Source organism: Myotis yumanensis, unplaced genomic scaffold (genome assembly GCF_028538775.1).
Source record: "Myotis yumanensis isolate MYYU_CA2020_CCGP unplaced genomic scaffold, mMyoYum1.0.hap1 SCAF_4, whole genome shotgun sequence".
NCBI lineage: Eukaryota > Metazoa > Chordata > Mammalia > Chiroptera > Vespertilionidae > Myotis > Myotis yumanensis.
Genome location: NW_027223755.1, coordinates 10924344 through 10952055, shown reverse-complemented (window position 1 = coordinate 10952055; position 27712 = coordinate 10924344). Strand labels below are relative to the sequence as shown.

Below are 27712 nucleotides of genomic sequence, written 5' to 3'. Positions count from 1 at the left end.
ATTGCTGAGTAAAACATACAACTCAAAAAATTAGCTTCTTTGACTTCTGCTCAGCCATTAAGGACAATTTTGAAGTTTCTGTCTTCCCCTGTCATCCCACTCTTCTTCCTTCTTGTGAGTCTGTGTTGCCTCATCAGCCCTTTAGCCTTTTGTAAAGATTGTGCTAAGAAAAAGGAGAAGATTAGGAGAATCTAAGAATCTAAAAGGGCCTTTCATGTTTGAATGAAGGAAAAAGAGAGAGCAATTGAAAGATGTGGACTAGCCGAAACCGGTTTGGCTCAGTGGGTAGAGCGTCGGCCTGCGGACTGAAAGGTCCCAGGTTTGATTCCGGTCAAGGGCAGGTACCTGGGTTGCAGGCACATCCCCAGTGGGAGATGTGCAGGAGGCAGCTGATTGATGTTTCTAACTCTCTATCTCTCTCCCTTTCTCTCTGTAAAAAATCAATAAAATATATTTAAAAAAAAAAAAAGAAAGATGTGGACTAAGAAATAAAAGTATAGCCTATGAGCCTGGTTTGGCAGAAGATGGTGTGGAGGTAAAACGTTTTTGAGGCAACAAAAGGAGGGGTGGTGTTATAAATATGTCATAGAAAAGTTCAAAAATGAGTTTCTGGAAGTTTTATTATACATTTAGAATGCATTTCTACATTTGATACTAGTATACATTTTGTGCATTCAAAGGCGCTTTTAATTACTAATACAGCTATGTGTGCTAATGTGAGTAAGGTTGCATACACAGCTAGAACATTTGCCTCCCTGGATTTATGTGGGTGAAACTGTTAGTAAAATCAACTAAATTGTCCTTGTGCCTATAAGATCATTTTGGGGATAAAAACTACTTTGTCCTATGGCATTATTTCTTCAACACATTGTAGCATCTCTATCTACAAGGGAGGCTGGTCTGTAATTTTGTGGTTATATTGTTCACTTTTTGATGCTTAGATGACTTTGCGTATCTCAGGTTTTCCTCATTTCTAAAAAGAGTAAGAAAACTTTTCTAAACAATGTATTCTCTGTTTCAAGGCAGTTTAAGCAATCTCTCTTTATACACACAATTGATATTTATTTGATTTAAACACCAAAAAAACATAATGAAAGGCAGTTAGAAACTAAGAATAATAAATTGTACTTAGCATGTTAGGGTTTAGAATTTATAACTCTTTCAGAACCTAATATGAGACATTGAAATTAACAGAACGAACCTTTGTATTACACTCATTTTATATTCGTGTAAACAGAGCGTGACCAGTTCACAGGGCAGTTCAGCAGAAAAGCCACGGATCAGCTGAGCAATGCTCTTCCCACTTGGCTGAAATGCCGGGATTAAACAAACATAATTAGTGTACAAAACACACTGTCCCAAGTGGTGAGATAAGGGGACTTATTCAAAGAAAGGTCAGAGTCAGAGTTTTGTATTTTGTGCCTAACCTGACTTATTCTACAATAATACAGAACAGTAATTCTAGATTAATACTGTTTTATAACTCGGACAGGTTTTTGTGGTTGTTTTCGATCTTTCTGTGCTGAGGTGTGGGAGGGAGCTTGGTAGGTCAGCGCATGCACAGTGGCAGTCACTGTTCCCCAGTTCAGTTCTAGGGGAGGGAGCACAGGAAAAGGAGCAGGCAGTGTATCTACTGTGTGTTAGGAACGTGCCTAAGGCCCTGGGGAGACAGCATTGAGCGAAATCGACAGGATTTCCCAGTGTGGAGTTTATATTTTTAGTAGGTACTTTGATTTTAGAAAGAGGAATTTAATAAAGCAACGTAGAAATGACTGGAATATAAGCCACATTGTCAGATGGTGATAAGTGCTTCAGGGAAAATTAATGTGGGGGACAAGGGTAAGGAATGCCCCCTCCCCACAGGGTCCTATGGAGAGCCGAGTTCAGGCATGTGGGAGCCCCGGGCTCCCTACTGAGAGCGATGGTGACTGAGCATCCCGTGTCTGCTGAGACTGGTCCTCCTGGCTCCGCCAGGTGATGGAGACACAAGGAGTTTGGGAGCTAAGGGAGGCTCTTGCTTGTAAGAAAGGGTTCCTGGACTCCTTCTTGATTTCTCCTGTGAAGAAAATTTTATTTATGTATTTATTTATTTATTTATAAATATATTTGTATTGATTTCAGAGAGGGAGAGAGAGATAGAAACATCAGTGATGAGAGAGAGTCACTGATTGGCCACCTTCTGCACGCCCCCAAGTGGGGATCAAGCCTGCAACCCGGGCATGTGCCCTGACCAGGAATTGAACTGTAACCTCCTGGTTCATAGGTCAATGCTCAACTAGTGAGCCACTCCCGCCGGCCTTTATTGATTTTTTTAATCCTCACCTGAAGATATTTTTTCCATTGATTTCTAGAGAGAGTGGAAGCGTGGGGGGTGGGGGGGGGGGGGGCGAACATCAACATGAGAGAAACACATCAATTAGTTGCCTCCTGCATGTGCAACCCCGGTATGTATGTGCCCTTGAGTGGGAATAGAACCCGTGACCCGTTGGTCTAGCCCAGTGATGGCAAACCTATGACACGTGTGTCAGAGGTGACACATGAACTCATTTTTTAGTTGATTTTTCTTTGTTAAATGGCATTTAAATATATAAAATAAATATCAAAGATATAAGTCTTTGTTTTACTATGGTTGCAAATATCAAAAAATTTCTATATGTGACACGGCACCAGAGTTAAGTTAGGGTTTTTCAAAATGCTGACACGCCGAGCTCAAAAGGTTTGTCATCACTGGTCTAACCTCTGTGCAACCAGCCAGGGCAAAAAAAATTTTATGGTTCTACTTTTACGTATGAGGAAAATGAGCCTCAGAGAAGTTAGACCACCTGGCCAGGGCCATGGAGCTGAAAAGGGACAAAGCCAAGTTTCAAACTCAGCTGTGAATCTGAACCCACAGTCTGTGTTTTGTCCACTGTTCTCACTGCTTTCCAAGAGAGGCGTGGTGATCTTCTAGCTCAGGGGTGGGCAAACTTTTTGACTGGAGGGGCATAATGGGTTCTTAAACTGGACTGGAGGGCCAGAACAAAAGCATGGATGGAGTGTTTGTGTGAACTAATATAAAATCAAAGTAAACATCATTACATAAAAGGGTACGGTCTTTTTTTTTTTTTAGTTTTATTCATTTCAAATGGGCCGGATCCGGCACTCAGGGCGTAGTTTGCCCACGGCTGTTCTAGGGTGTAAATGTTGAACTGTTTTATAGTCTACTAGAAGCCCAGTGCATGAAATTCATGCACGAGTAGGGTTCCTAGGCCTGGCCAGCAGTCAGGGCGGATCGGGGCCTTCTGGCTGCCAGCCGGGGTCTTCTTTCATTCGGCATCAACCCCTGGTGTTTAGCGCATGCCATAGTGAGCAGTCAAACTCCCGGTCTCCTGGTTGAACTCTATAGGGGACACTTTGCATATTAGCATTTTATATATATAGATTCTTCTGTTATCCTGACCCTCCTATTAATCATATGATCAATATATTATCCACTAAGAGAAAGTTCCATTAATATACCTCATTAAAATTTCAAATGATGCATTTTTTTATGCAATAGTTTATAATTTTAAAGAAAAGCTTCTGTTTTCCTAATGGAAGGTGTTTCATTGTTAGTATCTCATCCACTCACCTCTTAAGGGGCATTTTTCTTTCCACACAAAAGTGTTCTAATTAATTCCGTCTCTTAATTGTCCTGTCAAAATACGTTTTTCTGAAGGTGTGGCCATGTGAATAAGCCTACCAGCAGGAGCCCACTTCCAGCGTCGGTTGCTGTGATAAATTATTTGGCATTAAACGCTGCTTAACTGTGTCTAATGTTTTGCCAGCCTCCAGGAGACTGCCAATTTCTTTATACGCCTAATGTGCATATTTAGGATTTTTATGTCCATATGCATGTGACCAGATAAGGATCACGTGGCATTTAAAGTTGACAGCCTCCGATTGAACAACCAGACAGGCAACCCCTCCCCGGGGGCTGTGCATGGTTTGTAGGAGACTAAGGATCTGCTGATTTCTAGCTGATAGTTCACTGCGCCTCTCATGTGTTTCTAAAAGCTGAGGCTGATTTTCTAGAAGGTGTGAGGAATCTGTGGATGGTAAATTCACAACTTGATTAGCCCAATACTCCTATTATATGTAGGAGAAAGGGGAGGCAGCAGCAGAGAATAACAATGAGTCTCAGAGATTTTTCTTTCTCGTCCTCATTTCTTCTGCCCTTAGGCCAGGCTCATGAAATATTTGCTTCAATACTGCCGAGTCAACTCTGACAGATCTTTGTGCGGGTGTTAGCCCACCTAGAAATACCAGGAAACGTACAACCACTAGGTTAGCTAGGTTATTGGGTGGGAGAGATGTTAGTTCCCATCTGTATCCTCACTCACGGCTCTAGGATTCTACAAAGTCATGTATAAATGCATCCGTGTAGAACAGAGGAGTAAATTCAAATGCCTGTGACACTTATGAAGATCAGGGGGAGCATTAAGAAGACATTTGATCAGGCTGGCTGGTGTGGCTCGTGGTTGAGCATTGACCTATGAACCAAGAGGTCACTGGTTCGATTCCCCATCACAGCACATGCCCGGGTTGTGGGTTCGATCCCCAGTAGAGGGTGTGCAGGAGGCAGCTAATTGATATTCTCATCATTGATGTTTCTATCTCTTTCTCCCTCTCCCTTTCTCTCTGAAATCAATCAAAATTTTTTTTTCAAAAGAAGACATACTTTGAAGTTGTGTCTGCTCTCTTTAATAAAATAGAAAAAGAGGAAGAGAAAAGGAAAGAAAAGGGAAGGGAAGGGAAGGGAAGGGAAGGGAAGGGAAGGGAAGGGAAGGGAAGGGAAGGGAAGGGAAGGAAAGGAGGAGAAAACTAAAAAGCCCTGATTTTAAGTCTTGGTTCCCTTGTATTCCTGTGGTGTTCACCCAGACCTTTGGGGATTTTTATAATTAGAAAAGCCAGGCCATAACTTGAACCTAATAACATAAAATCCCCGTGAGGCTAATGTACTTTCTCATCTTTATGTGTAATTCTAATTCATGCATTTAATTTTTTAAAACGTGCCTCTGTCTAGTTCTTAAATTTCAGTATCTAGCAAAAAACCTCAGGTATAGTGTTTTATAGCCACTGAAATAAGTCTATCAAGTCATGATTCACTTTAGGATATAAAATTGTTTGAATAATTTTCTAATGGTATTTCTCCTTTTGAAAACAAAAATTACTAAGTTGTGATTACCGATACTCTTTGGTATTTACATTTTACTTGTGTTATCCCAATGCTGCCTTTTGTGGTGATAAACTTTGCATGTGCTATTAACGAAATTTCTGGTAATGAAGAGCAGATGGAAGATTTTTTTTCATTTTGATGCATAGCTCAGGGGTAGAGAGAAATGGGGTTTTCTATCACGTATAGTTGGAGAACTTTCAAAGCATGTACATTACCAATAAGAATAGTCGAAGAGAAACCATCTCCCAGATCAATGTTTTCCTTAGGCTTCTCTTTACAGCCAGTCTGCATGAGTGATTTGAGAGTCAGCAATGGGCCCCTTAGCCTGAGACTCAGAATTTCCCTTGTCTGCCTGCATCCCTGGGTTCCCGGAGAGGAGGCCCCTGCACTCTGCTTGCTCTCTGTGTTTATATTCACTCCACAGCAGTTCTCTTGCAAGGAGGTTCATCTGAATTGTGCCCCTTGCCCTTCATATGAAGAATAACAAACCCAAATCCTTTAACAAAATTGCCCAAGCCCTGTACAATCTGGCTGAACCTATTTTTCTAATCTCAATTTTAAATTTTCCCTTCAGACACCCTCAAACCAGCACCCCCAAGACAATGAGTTTTTACTTAAGTAAGCAAAGTTTGCCTTTGCAAAGATTGACCCCCTTGGTCAGAAAAACATTTCTTTTTTCTCCAGGCTGATGCTTTGCTTCTCATAATTCTTAAGATACCACTTGAATGTTATTATTTTATCTCCCCTAGACAGATGATTTTTCTTTCTGTTTTCATAGCACTTTGACCTTAACCTGTGATTGAACAGTTTCATTATTATTTTGTCAATTTTTATGTTATGAATTTTATGAGCTTAGACACTGTGATTTCTTTCTATTTAAACCTTTAGCACCAAAGCACAATTCTTGAACTATCACAGACACTCAGTAGGAACTTGTACAACAAGTGGGTGGATGGATGGATGGATGGATGATGGATGCATATATTTTCCCTTTTCTCTACTCTTTATCTCTATCTCTTCTTCTGCTTTCTCCCAAGCCTTAAAAGAGGAAAGGCAGTCAAGCCTCCTATTCACTTTGGTATTATACTCTGTTAAATTCATTGTCTGTATCTCAAGATAGGAAGTCAATACAATCAATAATGATAAATTACAAACTAAACTAAATGAAACACAAGGCAGTTCCTATATCTAAGAAATTCTGTGTTAATGCTTTAATTACTTCCTATCTAATTTTAATTAATCTCACTATATTAGGGATTCATAGATATAGCTTTAGAATTTAAAGCAATAGAATATAGATATTGCTATCTAATAGAAATTTGTGGGGTGATGGAAATGTTCTCTACTCAACACTGTTCAATAAAGTGGTTACTAGCCAGATGCAGCTATTGGCATTCATGCGAATGAGGAGTTAGTGATTTCATTTTATTGTAATTAATTTGGATTAAATATGAATATCCACAAGGAGTGTAGTGCTTACCCTATTGGACAAGACTGTTTTAAATTGCTAGGATGAGCCCTAACTGGTTTGGCTCAATGGATAGAGCGTCGGCCTGCGGACTGAAGGGTCCCAGGTTCGATTCTAGTCAAGGGCATGTACCTTGGTTGTGGGTACACATCCCCAGTAGGGGGTGTGCAGGAGGCAGCTGATCGATGTTTCTCTCTCATCGATATTTCTAGCTCTCTATCCCTCTCCCTTCCTCTCTGTAAAAAAAATCAAAAAAATATATTTAAAAAAAATAAATTGCTAGGATGGGTGAATAGGGTTTATAAGACAGCTGTATCCAGAATGGTATAAAGGGCTGTTGCTTTCTCTATTCTTCCTGGAAATTTTCCAATCATTATTTCATGCTAAGCCCCAACTAGCCTTCAAAGTTAATTTACCCCATAAATGAAGCAAATGATATATTTTCCTTCCTTAATTTATTCCTTTTTCTCTTCATCAAGTAGATATTGAAAATCTTCAATGTTTCAGGCAGAATTCTAAGTATTTGTCACATAGTGACAAATAAGATATAATTCTAGAGTTTGTGGATATAGTCTATGTGATTGGGGGGGCACGAGTAAACAAAAAATAAATGAAGGCATGTAATAATTTCAAGTCATAGTAGATGCCATGAAAAAATTTAAGGCAGGGTAATAAAAGGACTGTATGGCAGAGACCTTAACAAAAAGAGGCAAGTAGTCATATAAATATCTGAGGGAAGAGCATGGGGAATAGCAAGAACAAAGTTTCTGAAGTCGGCACAGACATGGTGGTATGGGAACAAGAGAATATCAGTAGAGCAAAGAGTCACAGGAGCTGAAATCAAAGTGGTGTCCAGAAAAAGGACTTGTGGACATACATAGACCATGTTGCATCTATAGCTCATCCCAGTGATAGATCAAGAACTCTAAGTTAGTTCATGTGGAAGGTGGTGAGCAGGGGAAAAGAAGTAAGATTAATGAACTGGAAGTCCTGATGGGGTAAAAGACTTGTTGGAGTTAGAGCAGTAGAATAAATTGAGCTGCAAATACAAGAAGTAGTGATGTGAAGTTGGGTAAGCTGTTGGTTGGTAATAATGAAGTCTAGGGGATGACCATTGAAATAATAGCTCAACAAAAATTTTAAAATGAAAGATAATATTGAGCTAGTTAAAGAATACTGAGACCAATGTGTTGGATGAATCATTCCAAGCATCCTGATGGACACAATGGTCATATGCTTTAAATGTTATGACCAGCATGATCTGCATTTCAATGAAGGCCTACTTCAACTAAATTAAAGCTATACTTCTAAGATCATTTTTTCTTTCACATATTATTTATACTCTTTTCCTATTTTCTCTCCATCTCTAATTTTTCTTCGTGATTTATTTGCAAAATTTATATAAGATACACAGAAACTACAGAACTAAAAGATTCCTATTATGCTGAAAACTTATAGATGATCACTTTATGAGTGCATTTGCATTCTCACCCTTAGCACATAATATATCATTTTTATGGAATAAAAATTTGTGGCATTGAATCTAATTTGGGAGTCTTCTTTAATTGAATAGCATTTTATATCATTAAGTCAGTTATCCAACTTGTAACAAATGATCTCTATTTATATTTTTTCCCATTTTCCAACATAAAATGTCTACTCTTTTGTTTCGCTTGCAAGGTCTTAACAGAAGTTTATAGGAAAATAAATGTGAACAAACTCATTACAGCTAGCATTTGGGTAAAACCTTACTTATTGCTGAAAAGTGGAGCAAGATTCTCTTTTGGCTCCTTCTTTGGCTGCTCCTGTCTTTTCCTCTCCAGCCTTGCCCTGGGCTTTCAGAATCTCTATCCACCTTCGCTAAGCTCTCACCCCAGTTAAGCGGATCTGCTCATGGGCCATCCCAGCTGGTGTGATGCATGAGCTAAAGTTAGTAAACTGCTTCGAGTTCTTTGGATAAAAGTTGTGCAAAGTATCATCCTGCTGTGAGGCTTTCTTTAAGGACCAATATCATATTTCATTGTATTCGTGAGTCTAGGAGAGTTTGGAAATGAGGGAGAAGTGTGTATCTATCTGGGTAAGCACTCTGCAACCAAGTGTGCAAGTGCAGGCTCTACATGGGAAACTCTGGCCTTCGAGTTTTTATTTTTTATATTATCTCCTCCTCACCTCTGCTAATCTATACTGTCAGCCCAGAGTGAAGTGTGGTGAAGTAAGACCGTTTTTCTGGGGGGAGAATAAGTGTTTATCTTGAGGCACTAAGTATACATTTGGAAGTAATTAAATTTTTTTTTTTTACGTTCTCAAGGTCACATTTGTTTCCTGTAGGAGAGTTAGCCGATATGCACAGGACACATGCAGGCTCATTGTCATAGTGTAGGACGTGCATGTAAAACCCCCTGAAGGGCTGATCTGAGCGATGCCCCAGCTCATACTATGTAGGATCTGAGCAGTGCACTCTGCGTAGGTTCATCCAGGCGGCGGCGGTGTCCCGTGGTGACTTCATTGCCTCACTGCTGGGGACAGATGGCTGCTTCCTCCTGTGTCCTCATTTCAACTCTGTCTCTTGCTCGCTCCCTTTCCATGTGGCCTTCCCCGGGTGCTAATAGCGGAGGCTTTTATTCTGGGCCCAGGTTTTACATGCTCTTACATTTAGACCTTCCACTTAGGTCTGAAGGTCCACATTGCCAAATCATACAGCGGTACAGAGGCCTCCCTGTGAAACTAGGCACCATGTGCAATTGAGAAGTTATGCCTGTATTGTTGCTTGACGGTTCTCCGCTCATAATGTTGCAAATGAATGATCAGATTCTGTCTTTAGGAAAAGCTATGGAATGATTAGGAAGCAGCGTGATGTGGCAGAGTGTGCAGCATCCACAGAGCAAGGATCCTGGCCCATCTCTGTCAATAGGACCCACCTGCATGTCCCCAGGCAGCTTGGTTAATGCTGTAGGGCAGTGATGGTGAACCTTTTGAGCTCGGTGTGTCAGCATTTTGAAAAACCCTAACTTAACTCTGGTGCCGTGTCACATATAGAAATTTTTTGATATTTGCAACCATAGTAAAACAAAGACTTACATTTTTGATATTTATTTTATATATTTAAATGCCATTTAACAAAGAAAAATCAACCAAAAAAATGAGTTCGTATGTCACCTCTGACATGCGTGTCATAGGTTCGCCATCATTGCCCTAGGGGCTTGGGAGCATCCTCTGCAAAGTGATTATTAGGCTAGAACCTCTACAGCAGTGGTTCTCAACCTTGGCTGCACATTAGAATCACCTGGGAATCTTTTTAAAATCCTGATTTCTGGGCCTCATCCTCCGGAAATTCTGTTTCTTTGTTACTAATGTTGTGGCCCCACCCCATAACAAAGAAACAGAATTTCCAGAGAATGAGGCCCAGAAATCAGGATTTTAAAAAGATTCCCAGGTGATTCTAATGTGCAGCCAAGGTTGAGAACCACTGCTCTACAGCCTTCCAGCTCCATGATTCTGCAGGAATGGGCCTCTTGGGATGGGGGGGTGCGGCGGGGGGGGGGGGGGGGGAGGGGAGGATAGCCTTTTTGCCAGCTTGCTTCTTTTAAAGCTTACTGAGTATCTAAAATGAATTCTTGCCTATTCTAGAAACCACATTATTTTTGAAGGAAGGCTGTATATTTGAGAATGTTTTCTAGGACAAGACCCTAGATTTTAAAAAGGAATTGGGGACAGGTTATGTTTGAGATGATTCATGTCCTCTTGGAAGGAAATGAACTACGACTCACTTTTGACGGGTAGTGAAAAAAATAGAGTATCAGGGGCGGGTTGTATACTCTTCGAAGTGTGACAGGAGGATACAGTTAAGGGTGTGGTTGTCAGAGTTAGATCTGAGAGGCTGATGGGCCTTGAGAAAGTCGCTGATCTTCTCAAGCCCCTGTTTCCTCATCCATCAAATCAAGATTCTAATTCCTACTTCCTCAGGCTCACTGAGAGGACTGAGAGATTCTAGCATACATAATACATAAAGTGCTCAGCTCAGCACCTGGGACACCGTCTGTGAGGTGATGTTAGTAGTAATTGAGGCATAGGGGCTGGTGTAGCATAGAGCAGCAGGTATGCCTATAATATGTTACTGAGGCCCTGGCCAGGTGGCTCAGTTGGTTGGAGTATCATCCTATACACCAGTGATTCCCAAAGTGGGTGCTACCGCCCCCTGGTGGGCGCTGCAGCAATCCAGGGGGGCGGTGATGGCCACAGGTGCATTTGGAGGTGATGAGTAACTGCTATTAAAATTTAAAAAAAATTAATTTCTAGGGGCTGAGTAATATATTTTCTGGAAAGGGGGCGGTAGGCCAAATAAGTTTGGGAACCACTGCTATACACCAAAGGGTTGTGAGTTCAATCCCAGCTCGGGCCCCATACTGGAGGCAACTGATCAATATTTCTCTTTCACATCGATGTTTCTTTCTCCCTTCCTCTATCTCTCTAAAAAATTAATGGAACATCTGCCTGGGTAAGGCTTTTTTAAAAAGACGTTACTGAGGCATTACTGATGCAGTGCTCATGTCAAATAATTCAGCGCTAGAGAATGTGTCCATCTGTATATCTCCTGAATCAGTGTTAGTCTGAGCCCAGTAGCAATGGAATTCACTCGAAATCAATGTACATGAGTGGTGAAGGCTGAGGTAGACTAAGTAATCTCAAAATTTTTTAAACTGAGGATCATCTCATCTCTGAAAATTCTTATTTCCTCACTTTATACACATGAGTGTGGGTGTGCAAACACCACTCCCAAGAAATAGCACATAAGATAGTCCAAATTCTCCAAGTAACTCATGCTTAATGTGCTAGACATTGTACTAATTTCACCTATTTCATATAACACCATATTAGATTTAAATAGCTACAAAAATATATCATCTTTAGCATTTCCAAAATTTCCAAAATACAGTGAAATGGGAGAGCAAACATATGTTTTTAAGAACTAAATTGTTCAGAAACATTTTTGTAACATTTAGAATGGGGAGGGATCTAATCCTTGTACAAACGGGGGCCGAGAGCTGCCTGGGCCACAGAGCTCCGCAGTGACAAGGTGGGCCAGCACGTCCGGCCACTGGTCTTCCTGCTGTAGCAGGTGCAGGTTTTGTAACTTCTTACCTGTGATGTTACTTCATGGCATTTCAGAAAACAAGGATTCTTTCCTCTTCGATTGAATTATGAAACACATTGTGCACATGCAAATGCACATAACTTATTTCAGCCTGTTGTTAAACAATCTGAATTTAGTAACACTCCGATTCAATGTGACTGTCTTGACCTGTCTGTTATCCATGGAGACAGGTCTCTCCACGGTTGGACTTACTTAGTAGGAAAGAGTCAAATTACTGGTCAGAATAGTTCATCAAAAAGATAATGAAGTGAAAATAATTTTGGTCCTTTGAATTGCATCTCATCAGCTATTGTGTAGGTATAATAAATTTAAGGAAATGTTGGAATATCCTCAGCAAATTTAAAATGCTGGAAGTCTTTTAACACACTTTATGTGTCGAGAAACACATTAACAACACAATAACATTTCAATGGCATATCATGAATGGTTCCCTCTGCTAGGATATGTATGTGTGCCCCAAAGAAAGGAATGGAAGGGTCCAGAGATGTGGCTAAATATTATTGATGCTAGGAAGTCAGTGAACAGCCACCCCCACTTACACAGTTATACTGGACATGAATGAGAACATTAATTAAAATAAAACAATTATCAGACTCTGTAGAGAAATAGCATTTGAAATCATAATTGAATTCACCAAACAATGCAGTAGTTCACTTATTAATGCAGTACATACTTTCCTGTTGTAAGGTCTTACAATGAGCACATTAACAGTTCTCATTTTCTGGGAGTTTATAAGATATTTGTAACTATAGGACAACCACCAATTCATCCTGCCTCAACAAGAATCTGGAAATATTGGAACAATGCTTATTAAATACTAAAATCATTTCTATATGCATAATGTACATGTTTGTGCATGTACTGTTACAAGTTGAAAGAGAGGATACAATATAAATACTTACACTTGAAATTCCTAATAGGTTATCTTTATAAAGAAGCAATAGAAATAGGTGAGGATATCATTATTATTATCATTATAAACTTTCCAGTGAGAGAGATATCAGAGCAATACTTTCATATTTTTTCTATTCATCTCCCCTTTTCCTTCTCTAATTAGAATGGAAGTGGTTCAGACAAATGTTGATTCCTAGCTGCTGAGAATCTTGGACCTGGTGCAGTTGTATTTTGGTGTCAGTGCCATTAGTGCGAGGGCGTCTGCTATAATGCACAGTTCAGAGAAAGAGAAGGGACTTAATCTAATCATTTTATCATCCTGAGCCTGATCTTCCTGATTGAACTTTTTCTTGGGTTAAATGAAACACACAGGTGCCTGATCACATCCTTGCCTTGTGTGACTCAGAGTTACCTCTAAGACAGTGTGCCGTGTAGAAGGAGATTAATTTTCTTACTAGACTGGATCTCTTTGAGCCTCAATCAGATTAGCTGAGGAAGGACAGAGGATGTTAAAGAAAAGAATAGTATGTACTCTAGGACTTCACAATGCCTGTGCTCTGGGCAGATAATCTTGAATGGAAAATTCCGGGCAAGCTAAATTAGAGGAAATGACTCTACTTGAGCGAATGCATTCTGAAAGTGTCATTGTGCATCTTGGGCTTTTATTACTGAACATATTCTTGCTTGAGCAACCGGCACAGTAAATTTTAAAACTTAATCATAACCCCTCCCCTCAAAATCTGAACTTTATCCAGTAAAAGTTTACAGTTGCCTAAAACCTTAGGTGTGACCAAGTTTCTTAACTATGTGTTGTGTCAAACCTTAAATTTGCCTTTTGTATGTCTTCCCAAAGAAAAAACGAGAGTTTATCTGAGAAGATGGGAACTGATGCGTATCATACCTTAAGAGTCAGAGAACGGTGTAGTGTTGCTACAAGTCCTAGCTCGGGTCTGGTTTTCGGAGCCCCTCGGAATCACTCATTTGTCATAATGACCATGTTTTTGTGGATGGAGACTTATACCTTGAAGGTTGACTAGAGGCCATGTATTGTTTTAGGAAAAACAATCGGCATCCCTGCCTTCATTAGTTGGGGCTTCTTTGAAGCAAGCCCTTATGTCTCTAAACCTGTAAAGAGAGGAGAAACTGGTGATAATTGGTCTTGGTTACATTTTCAGATAACAATTTGAGATTTTTCTCAGGGACCACAGGAATGAATAAGAAGCTTAGTAACTGACAGCTGAAAAGAGCCACAGATGTTTATATGAAATTCCCTATTTTTAAAATAAGTTTAGGGTTTTTGAAATACCTAAGAATAAACCTAATTCCCACCAGCTTCTGAGTGAGAAGTCCATAGTGATATCAGGGGAGTGAAAATGAGAGAAACAAATGGCATCAGGGGAGGTGAGAGTTCATTTCCAGCCCAGAGGACAACATTTTAGAACAATGGCTTGGATTTAATGTTCAGTGCTTTGCATTCGCCGTGTCATTGGTCCGCTTGTGCCTGAACCAAATGGCCGAGGCCCTGAGCAGCCAGGGAGAGGAAAGGAGGAACTGCACAGAAAAGAAAGAAGTGATTATTCCGTGAAAAAGAAGGCCCTCCGAGGTTTGACTCTGCCAGTGGGTCTGAAGGAGTGGGTATGCCATTCTCACAAAAGGTCCGCATTGGTAACTTAGGGCATTGCCAGGAATGGGACTAGAATTTGCTAAAACAGCACCAAGGAGAGGATGCAGTTCTGAAGGATATCAGTGCAGAACTTGCTATTGAAATCAGAGCTTCAGAATTTCTACGTTTTTAACTGAGGAAAAGAAAATCTCCAAAAAAAAGCTAAAAATGATTCAAACAGATATAAAAAGTCCTGAGACATCAGTAATCCTATGGGTATCATGTTCTAGATGTGCACTATCCATGACACATTCCCTGGTTTTATTTTCCTGTAGCAGGTGCCATTATTCAAGTGTAGTTAGGTAAGGTTTTCTATGTCCTCCCTAGAATGTGAGTTCCATGAGAGTAAGGAACGCATCTTACACCTGAGACACCTAGAGTGGTACCTGACACCTTGAGACCATGATATAAAGTTCTTGGATGGAGGAACAAAGTCCCATCTGAGCCGAGCTGTAAAACTGAACAGCAGTGTGCCAGGTAACCGTTGGGACAGGAATGGCAAATGGAAGGAGAGAAATAACATGGGGCCACTTTGGCTTCTTCACCTCAGGAAACCCACTGCTGATGGTCGGTGATTATCGAGCTCATCCCGAAGTAAAGCATGACCCTCACTGTGCACTTGGAAAATCAATTTTTAAAGTCAATGTTCCCTTCTGTTATGGATAGAAACTTCTGGAAGTCCCGCTCAGAGTGTGAGAGATTGAAGGTTGACCTAGATTGTTTTTCCACTTGAAATGGACCCATCACTCTTATCGGGCACAGGAAGAACACTTAGGAGAGATAAAGAAATCTCCATCTCTCCAAACGAATGAGTGTGCCATCAAATGGTTCGCAGACTTAGCGGTGTCATTTGAAGGCCTCTCCTCTGCAGAGAAACTGCCATATGGCTGGCATTGCGGTCTTCCCAGGGCACACAGTGTAATAGCCTGGTCCATGATGAGGCACCAGCTCCCGGCTGCGAAATTAAAGCAGCGTTCAGCGCCTCTCAGCAAGAAGCTGCGGCTGGATGTGTTCTGCAAACTGGGTTCTGCGTGAGCCAAGGGGAAGGGCTGGCGGAGTTGGGAAACACAGTCAGACTTGTTAACACAAGCGTTTCTTGCACAGATGCTCCGGCTCGGCGCTGGGCTTTGGATGGCTTGGCTCCTGCGTAGCTATCAACCAAATGTATTTTTGTTTCGGTTCCTTTTAATTTTCATCTTTGCAGCCATTTATTTGAATGCAGTCTTCTACCTCAAAGACGTTTTGAAAATGTTTGTTGGGAAAGAAAGCGCTTACAGTGGAATAAAGTAGTCTCTTTTCTTTACGGGTAACATTTTCATCCGCCCAAGACAATACCAGAAAGGGGGCTGGGAGTCCTGCTGGAACTCACAGGGACTGAGGCTCAAATGAAGGCCCTATTACCAACTAGTTATTTAACTTTAAGTCGGTTAATCGAATTCTTTTAGCTGAGTGCAGTAGTCTGTTAAAAAAAACGATAATTCTCACTTTGCAGGGCGGTTGCAAGGAATAAATAATTATATATGTATGTCTGTGTGGGTGTTATGTGTATAATGCCAGACTAGCTTTGGGAAAGTGGATGCAGGCACAAATCAAGCATTCATTTGCTGCAATAGTCTATTTCTCTATTAGCACGTTCACAGATATCTATGTATCTGTTTAGTAAATATTTGCCTTAGGGTGGTGTGCTCAGAGCCATTGGCCCTATCTTTCAACATCTTTCCATTATCTCAAGGTCTATGATAACTCTGAAAAATATCTTTTTCCGGTGGAATTCTCTAGGTAGATCTCATAGTCAAAGCTGATAGATAAATGGAAACATTTTCACAGGTGGCAAAAAGTTTTCTCTCCTCTCCTTAACTTTCTGCTTTGAACTACTCTTCAAATGTACTCCTCCAATAAGCCTGCTCTGAACCTCCAGGCTGGCCCATACTCTCATGCACTATCTCCTCTCTCTATAGCATTCTTAGTTATTCTCTTTTTCTAAGTACATTACAATGAAATCATCTGTGCTTGCCTACTGGACTGAATCTTCTTAAACTTTATAATTCTGGTCCCTTGCTCAGGGCTTTGTAGGTCTTCTATAATGTGTGTCACAATAACCACACACACACATACAGGCCCATGAACAAAGTGTTCTGTTTCTAAGTCATCATTTGCTCCCCCATTCCATATCAATAGCATACTAATCGATCTACTGACATAAAATCATTTTCAACCTATTATATACTAGTCATTAACATTATATGTGGATTATGTTATGACTAATGTAGTCGCCAACTAAATATGAACAGTCCATGCTTTGATTAATGTTTCTTATTCAACGAGCTTTATGGAGACTTTATATGCCAGTCTGTGTCCTGTAATCAGTATGTCTTCAAGAAAGTAAACATGTAGGAAGTCAAGTAGACATGCAGATCATGACAGCTCAATGCGTTAGGAGCATAAGATAAAATCACAACTTAAATGTAGGAATCTGTCCATAAAAATATCCTCTCTGAAGGAGGTGACATCTAGCTTGAGCTCTGATGGCTGAGTAGGAGGCAGCGGAAGAGGGGACTTTTGTGGGATGAGCATTCCAGATGGGAGGAGCGGTGAGTGTCAAAGCAGAGGTCTGGGAAAGTGTGTTGGTTTGGGGAAATGCATACACAGCACTCTAAATGTTTGGAATGTGGTGGGGGAGGAAAGCAGGAGCAGGGAGGAGTGAATCCAGGTCTATGTCTTTGCAAGAAATTAGGATTCCTTCCTGCTGGTAATGGGAAAGAACTGAAGGTTTTCAAAATGAGGAATGGAAGGAGCAAATGTATGTTCAGAAATAACATTTGCTAAAACAACACCGTAGTCTCACAGAGGGAGGCATCTGTGTAAGCAAATAGGCAGGAGGGTCTTAAAACAACCCAGATATGAAGTTATGATGATTAAATCTAATCCCCAGCAAAGGATTAGAAAAGATACCGATGGAGAAGGATCCATGGAATTTACAGTCCAGCTACTTATGGAAAGTAAGAGAAAGGGAGGGTTCTCTTTTGTTGAATGCAATGCCATTTAGAATGATAGCAAATATAGATACAGCAAGTTTGCAAGGATAAAGGTGAGAGGAAATAAGAGATGACTTGGGTCTTGTGCTTGCTAGACTATACATTCTAAGAATGCCAGGGTCATATACACTTTGATTACAAGTACATCACCAGCAACTGCCACACTTGCAGTTGTTTAATGCATATGTTTGTGCAGTAGCTCTTCGTTGAATTCATGACTGAGAGCCTGTGGAACAGACAGCTTGCAAATGTCCAGGGGCATCAATACTCTGTTTGCAGGATGAAGATTAACATGACTCTGGTTCATAATCCATTAGGAAAGTTAATTTTCCTTTGGAAAGCTGGCACTAGCACAAGAGCAGAAAAGGTGATAGATACACTAGCCTCATAAACAGGAATACTCACAAAATTGTAAGAGTCCATCTTTGTTCCCATAACTGATTTATTCCTCGCCCAATTTAGCCTATTACTTCCCAGCCCTTCGAAACCAGATCCGGGAGGGAAATAAGCCCTATTGTCTTGAAGTTTATATTACAATTAACCTATTTATTTAGCACCTATGCATCTAGACTAGCGCTGCCGATGTACCAGCCTTGTGAGAATTCAGAACATCATCACTGAAATGATTTTCTGTGTGCTGTGGTCCAGATGAGAAGCCTGAGCTGAGAAAGTCCTCCCTCCTCCCCCAGAATTAGAACAACCTAAAGGGCATCTATGTGGAAGAGGAAGAAATCCATTTAAACCATATTTTTCTGTAAAGGACCAGAGACTAAATATTTTGGACTTTGTGGGCCATGTATGGTCCCCACCACATATGTCTTTTTATATTTATTTTTAGAAACCTTAAATATGTGGAAACCATTCTTAACTCGGTACAAAAAGCAATAAAAAATGTGACGGTTGGATTTGACTATAGGACTCTTGATAGAACCTTATTTCAAAATTAGCCTTTTCTCCAAATTTAGCTCATTCTGAATAAAATAATACAAGTGAAAACATTCTGTAAAAGATATTTGCCTTCTCATTGTTATCCTTTAGTACAGTTTACCTCTATTAACTGTGCTACTAACTAAACTAATTAATGATTTGGATTATTGTTTTTTGTTCATTTTTTTAAAAAATATTTTTATTGATTTTGTAGAGGAAGGGAGAGAGATATAAACATCAATGATGAGAGAGAATCATTGATTGGCTGCCTCCTGCATGCCCACATGGAATCAAACCCACAACCCCAGATATCAAACTGTGACCTGGCTTATAGGTCAACACTCAACTACTAAGCAATGCTAGCCTGGCTGGATTATTGTTTCTTATCAATATACTTGTGGCCTGGTGCACAGATCTGTGCACATTGAAAGGAAATTAATTAGAAGAAATATTTTAATATTGCTATTTGCCCTTTCTCTATAATAGAAGTGTCAACCAAATTCATGATAAAAAATGACAGATCAAAACACACGTGTGCAATTGGCGCCAGTGAGAGCTTTATATGTATCACTCATGCACGAGTTAACTTAGCCTTTTATATATATATAGGATAAACTTACTTAGTTAGACCTGCTTTCTGATTTAGCTAAACATTTTCCAGCCCAGTGAAGCACCCCAACTTCTCTTTCACGTAATTGTCAGCAGCACAGCATTAAATATCAACACGAAGCAGATTATTATTATAGATCACACAGGGAGAACAAAGAGTAAAATATTTAACTTCAGCGGTGTTTCATTATATTCTGTACAGTGAGGAAACTTGAAGTCATTTTCAAGTTCCACCATTTCTTCTTTTCAGTGGGGTCAAGTTTCTAAACTTTCTAAATCTCCATTGTCTTGCTAATGAAAAGAAAATAGGATTCTACTGAGTTTCCTATCTACATACTCCAGGAATTCTATGAGGATCAAATGAGATGAGGCGTGGGAAACTGCTTCACAAACATTTGGTTACAGTGTAAAATGTTTGCACCTGGCTATAAAGCAAGTCAGGTTCCTGGGTTGAAGAAACTCCAAGGAGGCTAGTCGCTAGGGAGAGAAAGCCGGGAATTGCTATGTGATGTCATTACCCTGCACGCACAGTAACTGTTTCTGGGCTGGGCTGGGCTGTGGGCTGCATTTTGTGCCATGGGGTCCTAGCACTGTTGGCTGCAATTTGGTGGGCTGTCACTCCAGGGTGGTGGCAGAGCCTGTATCCCACTTGGGGGAAGCTGAGTGTTGCTTTGTCAGCACCAGGTCCATGATGCTGTTTCCTTGTAAATGGCCAGTGCACATCACGACAGCTCCTGCGTTGAGCGTCTGCCCCCTGGTGGTCGGTGCATGTCATAGCGACCAATAGGATGATTGGAGGGACACAGTACATTAGGGTTTTATATGTATAAATACTTGAGCCTCTACACAAACTGAAGTTCTGACTCACAGGACAGACACTCTCTGGTGATTTTTTAAAAATGTCTAGGTTCACAATCACAGATGCCTCATCACCTTTCAAGTTCTTTTGAGAAACTTCTTTTACAGTAATTCTTCGAAGAGAACACTTCTGTTCTGGGTGCTAAGCTTTATATCAGACAGCTCCCCATCACCTTGTACCCAAAATTATTATGAAACCTTTACAAATTTGTATTTTAACTGCTAAGAACCTCCCTCTCAGTTCATTTTACAAGCCAACAGTGAATTGATATTCTTGTGTCATAGAACAAAAGATTTGAAGGAGAACACATTTACCATCTAGGGAAAGAGAGGTGGAGTGCCTTTCCCATGTACAGCATGATACCTACTAGTAAAGGGCTAGAACACCCACTGCATTCCACATGACCTTCTTTCCTAAAAGAGACACAAATTCCCTCCTGAAGAGCTTTGCAGTGACATGGTAGATCAAGACCAGACTGCTTATTCATGGTGGAATATTCACTATGCCTCATCAAACTTCTGTGACCCTGAGGCTGCTGTTCTTACAATTCCATGAAACCCCTTCCCAAACTCTTCTCTGATTGCACTCTGATATCTTCCTCCCCCCACTTCCGCTTTTCCTGTTCTCTCCATCCTCGTGGTGAAGCAACGCAATTTCTACACTTCCTGCAGAGCCTAAACACGCCAGGCCCTTCATGCCACCACAGGTGTACAGAACTGTACTATGATGAATGCTGTATTATATGGATTTTAAGTTTGTATCAACATTAAAGTCACTAGCAGACAGTTTAGCTTTGAAATTATTCTCAACCTTTTTTTATATATAATAGGCTTGCATTTTTAATAAATTATAAACTCTTTGAGACAGGATCAGTCAGTGTCTTTCATTTATTTTTGTATTCTCACATTTCCTTTTCAAGGTACTGGTTACAGTAAAACCATTTATTGACTTAAATTCATACTGTCACTTAATGTCCATTTCCTCTTGCCACCTTTTCCCAATTTCTCTTAAATAAGGAAACCTGGTGTAGATGTAGGTCTGGCAGCTACAACTTTTCATTTACAAAAAAAGCCTATCCTTGGCATCACCTAAGAACCAGCTAGAAATGCAGTCTTGGGCCCCATTGCAGACTAACTATATCCTACTCTGTGTTTTCAGCAACAGACCCAGGTGATTCTTATGCATATTAAAGTGTGGGAAATGCTGCACTAAAGAATCCAGTCTGAATCAGTTGAGCATTAACTTTTACATTAAATAAACCAAGGAAATGTCTACTTAAATCTCCATTTTACTATTCATGCGTGTATGTGCATATGTGTGTAAGGAAGAAAAAGAGAAAGCCAGAGGAAAATTGGGGAGACAATTTTTTTTGCTGTCATAGACTCCCCTAAGAAATATCTAATGAATATATTTTCTATTTAGACTATTATTTCTGCTGTACTTTTCTTTTTCATTTTGGGTAAACATATTAAACCACATAGGAAAACAAAGCTGTCAGGATATTGCTTGAACACACACACACACACACACACACACACACTCACACACTTGAGGTATCTAAGAGCTGAATTCATGTGATGAATTTTTAAAAAGCTGGCTGCTTTTAAAGGCATTTATAATTCAAAGTGTTTGATTAACTTTTAAAGAGTTGAGTGTTGGTAGACTTAAAATCAAAAGGAAAGACTTGTAGTAGTCTGGTGGATTTTTAGAGTTGGATAGAAGTAGGGAAACCATGCTCTTATCCTTCTTAGCTTTGATATTTTTGTGTGATTTCTGTTCCAGTCGCATAACAGGTCCTCTTTAACCTTCTTTTTATCACATGGCCAACATGGGGCTAGCAATATTTCCTACCTGCTCAACAGGTATTCTCAGAATTCCTGGGATAGTCCATCAAGTATTTTAACTTGCCAAGGACAAACCCTATAAATATATAGTAGATAACAGTTTATAGATAGTAGTGTGTAAAGGTGATCATATGTAGACATTAGGTACTTGAAGAAATCACAATGGAATTTTAAGACACAGACCTCCTAAGGGAGGGAAAAGGGTGAGAGGTTAAGGAGTGGAATGTATAAGCCTTAATGGAGACATTTACATATCCAACAATATAAAATAGTCATATCATAAGCAAATTCATAATCTATAATAGATAAATGATAAGAGCAATGTGACTTCTGGTGGATAGGGTCAAAACTCCTAAAAACGATATGGCTATTTGTAATGTTGTGTTCAGATGTGATCACCTCATTTTACGAAGAATATTTCTATCCTGGTATAAGTCAATTCTGCTTTACATTTGTTGATTGATTCATTAATTCCTTATTTCTTGAATCAAGTGTTATTATGTGATTAAATGTGTGGTAAGTGCTAGAAATTGCATATGTGATTGTTATACTTTTCATTAAAGACCTTATAGTTGAGTGTAGAGAAATACCGTATAAGCAAGTAAGTCCACTAATGTGTTGTAAGGGCTGAGATGCAAGAGGATAAAGGTGGAGAGGAGGCACAAAGATCAGTTCTTCCTGGGGAACTTAAGAAAGGGTGTTCATGGGTGTGAACCCATAGTACTTGAGACAGGTCTAAGGAATCAATGTGGTTACTTTATGAACAAATTGTTTGCGAGAGAGTGGAGGGTGTGGAGATTATATATACTTCATAAATTTGGAGAGCTACATGATATATGAAGTATTACTTTTTTTCTTAATTCTGGCAGACAGAGCCCAAATCACAAGCATACAGGGAGAAGGGACATAAGAGATAAAGGATGGACACTCATGTTTTAGGAGTGCCCATATTGTGCTGGGCTTATACTGGGCACATTATAAGCACTATTTTAGTTCGTCCTCATTACAAGTTTACCACTGCATAACTTGTCTGAAGGGCCACTATTAGGTCAATACTTAGAGTCCCAGCTGATCACCCTCATCCTCTATTTTAAGACAGAATGAAAAGTTACTGCCTTGAAACACACAGGTTAACTCTCCAAACATAGGTGGAGAATTAATGTGTGTTTGACAAGGCAGTAACTTTAGATGATCTTAATAATCCTATATAATAAAAGGGTAATATGCAAATTGACCCTAATGGTGGAACCACCAGAAATGACCGGTCGCTATAACACGCACTGACCACCAGGGGTCAGACACTCAACGCAGGAGCAGCCCCCTGGTTGTCAGTGCACTCCCACAGGGGGAGCTCTACTCAGCCACAAGCTGGGCTGGCTGCTTCGAGCACAGGGGCAGTGGCAGGAGCCTCTCCCACCTCCTTGGCAGCACTAAGGATGTCCCCAGGGAGCTGGCCTAAGCTGGCAGGTGGACATCCCCCGAGGGGTCCCAGACTGTGAGAGGGCACAGGCCGGGCTGAGGGACACCCCCCCCCCCCCCAGTGCACAAATTTTCGTGCACCGGGCCTCTAGTCTTAAATAACAGGATGGGCAGTAGTAGAGGACACTAATAATTGTATAAATATGACTATGTCTATAGGAACTGAAATGATTATGTCTTTATAAAAAAGAAAAATTGGTTTTATTTATTAGAATATGTATCATGATATATAATCAAGGTACACATAATTATCACTTTATATCTACATTTGAAAATATGTTATATCCAATATCTGTTTCAAAAAATATAAAATATTTTAAAATACATCAAATACTACAAAATTTACATCTATTTAATGTTTTATCCTACTTTTAATTCCTTTAGATTTTTATTCAATTCCATTTGACAGTTAAAATGGTTCTACCAGCCAAACTTGATATGCAAATTGACTTAAGCCGGATATTACCATCTCCTATGTCATAAGAAATACTATTTTACTAGTTCACTAGTGTAAAATGGAAAGATTACAGATACAAATATAAAAAGAAAACCAAAAAGTTATATTTCTTCTTGCACATTATTATGAGACAGTGGATTAGAAACCTAAGTAATTTGTAGAAAATTAGCATTTTGATGTACAAGAGAGAAGTAATGCATTCCACTGGTCCAGTTTTTGCTTCATCATAGAACTTTCTAAGCCAATGTTTGGGCTCATTTTGGTTTCTTTCTATAATGCTACCATTTACTTTATGCTTTCCATCACTGGAAAAGGACCAGGCTCAGAGCACATCTGACTCGGGCCGGCCTCGTGTGTGGGTTTTAACTTTGTACAAGAATGATTTCACAACATGAGTCCAGATGATTTTGAGAACATGTTTATTGAAGGTGGCGATAGTGAAATAAAGGAGGGGATTATGATAGAAGAAATAACAGGAGAGAGCAGAGGTGGTGCTCTGCTTTGGCTCTCTAGAAACATTACAGGAAAGAAGTGAGCCAGGCTGGGCTGCATGGACTCACTGAGAAGTAAATGTCACAGAGGCAGAAGTGAGCCAAGGTGGGGCTGCTGTTAGTGCTGTTAGCTCAGTGAAAAGTCAGAGAAAAGGGGGCCTTGGAGACAGGTTCAGGGGGTTCGCCTAGGATGAGCTGCCACTGCCTGCTGCTCCCCTGGTTGCAAGTCTCACCGCAACCCTTAGAGCTTCAGAGAAAAGTAAGTAAAATACACTCAAAAAGGAGACACCAGGGACTTGCTTCAAGGTGGATGCATATACTGTGTCCTTGGTCTTGGGGGCTTTTATCTGGAGGTCTCAGGGAAGGATCTCAACATTATATTTATCAGCTTTCCCAGGTGTGTCCTTTCAGGATCATGGTGTCTATGAAAATGAATTGACATTTGCAATGTAGGGGGTCATTAGTCATCGCAGCTGGTCCTGATGTCAGCCATGGCATCACTTCGTCTGGCTTTGCTGCTTCTCTGGGCCTGGATCTGAAAAACAACTGAGGCCTAGATGATAGCTCTAGGGCTGACTGCTTAAGGGAGTGGTCAGCGAGAACTTACATGGGGTTCCTGTGAGGTTATCTCTGGCCTCTATTTCTCCTCTAAGGGGGCTCTCAAACCACATGACTAGCAATATGCCAGGGGAGGGTCCGAACCACATGACCAGAGATAAAAGTCAGGGGGTCTAAACCTCACGACCAGTAATACACTGGAGGAGGAAAGGTCGCGCTGGAAGCACAGTTCTTGTTTTCTCAGTTTTGCCATTTGCTAGGCACTCAAGGATTTCCACCTCGGTGACCTTCTGTGCCTGGCTGTAAATTGCTCAACCAGTTTGTTCAGCTGTCTCTTTCCCCATCCCACATGCCAAGGAATTTTCCTGGTTCTTACCATTCTGCCTCACTTCCAGAATTCATAAAAAAAAACTTCTACCTCAGCATGGTTTCTCCCTGTTTTCAACTCTATTGTGCATTTATTATTCACTTCCTGCATCTTTTTTTGTTGTTGTTATTTTAAGGGGAATGGAATGGGGACCTGAGGCAAGATAAATATGTCTCAGCGTTCCCTTTGAGCTCAAAGCTTCAATTGTTTAAAAAAGAAGAATATTTTAAGATTGAGTGTTGGCAATTGGATACTTTTAATTGTCAAAAAAAATTAGCTGGTAAAACAGAAGATGCTGCTAATCATTGGGTTCTCACACCATGCGATTCTACCTTTAATTTTGGGAGGCCATAATGGCCTCTAACAGAAAATGACCAAACAAATCTGTCCTTCTTGTTTTTATAGAGATTTGCCTGCTGACCAAGGGACGCCGGACTGCCAGTGTTCGAGCTGACACATACTGTCGTCTTTATTCACTTTCTGTGGACAACTTCAATGAGGTCCTGGAGGAATATCCGATGATGAGAAGAGCCTTTGAGACGGTTGCCATTGACCGACTAGATCGGATAGGTACTCTCTTTGGTTTTGTCTTCTTCATGCACAATTCAGTTTTAATCTAGTGGGCTGATACGTATTTGTACTCATCAGTCCCAGATGCTAGTTCACAGATTGATTGTTCAATTGCATAGAAGTAGCAATTAGCTGTAGCCCTATTTCTAGAAAGATCCGAGGCTCTAACTTTCTCTTCTCAGTGTTCTAGGTTTACTTATTCATCTCTATTTTTACTAGCTATGCAATCTGATTTCCCCAGTGATGCCAATACAATTTGAATTTTCAGGTAAAAAGCAATGATAAAAATTCTACATGGCATTAAAATAGAATTTAAAATACCAATGCGTGAGTCTACATTACAAACCAAAGTTACCACAAGAATTTTTTTAAGGTTCCACTTTACATTTTATCCTTATATTAAGAAATGAGAACTTGTGTTAAATAACTGTCTCTGTAGAAACTTCTTGAAATATTTGTAATGCAGACTCAAGAGGAAAATAAGCCTTGCTAGAAATGTCCTACATAGATGCTTTACTTTGCAAATATCAATTTAGTTTAGTCTGCTCTGCTCTCAAATAAAAATGTATAAATTAGCCTTATTAGTTACACTAGTTTAAAGAGTTGAATACTTGCCATAGTGAAGTTACATTAGATTGGCTTGCAGTTAACTTCCCAAGATCTGCTGGGACACTGTGACATCAGAAATATGCATTCATTTACACACGCAGATCCTCCTCCCCATCCTGCCCTGCTCTGCCCCTTTTCTCTGCTTAACTCTACTAATCTTCCTCTCTCAGTTTAGACACCCCACCCCCTGATAGGCTGAGTACCCAGATATGTTCTCCCATATCCCTGGGAAGTTCCTCCATCACAGCACTGCTTTTAGTGCTATAACTGCACTAGAGGTGCTAAGCTTTGTAACTGCAGAGATCGTGTCTAATTCACTATTACATTCACAGTACCTGGTGCACAGCGAATTTTATTGACCAGAGGTAGGGAGGGTTGAAGGAATCAATGAACTCAAAGGAGATGGGGTTGGGATCACTTGAAAGTAAGCAAAGAGCTATTGCGACTGCTTCACTCTTACAAAAGGTAAGGACTTGTGATTGATGTATGGATATGTGAGCTTTTCTGCTGAATTTCACCTCTTTCCTTCCATCAATGTTAGGATAACAGACTGCATAGGATCTGAAATTAGGTCAGGAGAAAAAAGATAGTATTTGGATATTACCATTAGACTTAACTCATACCTTAGAAACTCACAATGACAACTTAGAGATTTAACAGGGCATAGTGCCCATCAAAGAAGTGAGTACTCCTCAAAGCATCTTTACTTAATTTGAAAATAACTTCCCTCATTGTGGTGCATGAATGTTCATGCAGAACTAGAGACTAATTTCTGAGCATATAAATTCTTTTCCCAAACCAGCTCCACATCTTTAGAGAAAGCATTAAAATTAGGTTATTTCAATAGGAAATATCTCTTTATCTGATACAGCTTCATTCTCCTCTAATTTATTGCAGTTTATGTTTATAAAAAAGGTTTGCATGAAATGGTTCGTAATTAATAGTATAGGCAATGAAATTGCTAGTAAGCACCAAACATTTGCATTTTTAATTCTTATAAAATGCTAGCAGTACAATAAAAGTTATAGTATTTTTCCACAAGGTCACAGATATTAGATTATGAAATGTTGACTGTTCACATGATCGAAAAGAAATGCAATCCTTCTCAATTGTCATCATTTCTTATAAATGTATATTATAATTAGTTAAGGGAATATGCTAAATAAGTATTTACATTTATTCCTAACCTAGAGGTGTTTGTTCTTTGGGAAGGTAGGTGAATTCTGAAAGGAGAGATAGACAGCTATCCATTCTGTCAGTCATTTAAAATGATTGCAGCCTGAAACTAATAGAATGTGTGTGTCAGTTTGCATCAATAAGATCAAAAATAAAATAAAAATGATTGTTTTTCTCAGCATTGAGTAAATTATAGCATATATTTTCATTCAAAAAATATTTCTTGTTCCTTTAGATGTCATACTTTATTAAGTGATTGGGCAAATTAATTCACTTTTTAGTTACCACGTTCACCTGGGTATGAATGATGCCATCAAAAGTCACTGATTTCCCATCTTTCATCAGCCTACTCCTGGT

The 27712-nt window shown here is 39.9% G+C and overlaps 1 protein-coding gene across 1 annotated transcript in view; it reads left to right on the top strand.

Moving 5' to 3' along the window:
- HCN1 (hyperpolarization activated cyclic nucleotide gated potassium channel 1) overlaps positions 1-27712 on the top strand; it is a 302469-nt gene that overhangs the window by 269934 nt on the left and 4823 nt on the right. Inside the window, exon 7 of the mRNA XM_070411883.1 lies at positions 25406-25570. Coding sequence (XP_070267984.1) covers positions 25406-25570 — 165 coding nt within the window. The remainder of the gene's footprint in view (positions 1-25405; positions 25571-27712) is intronic.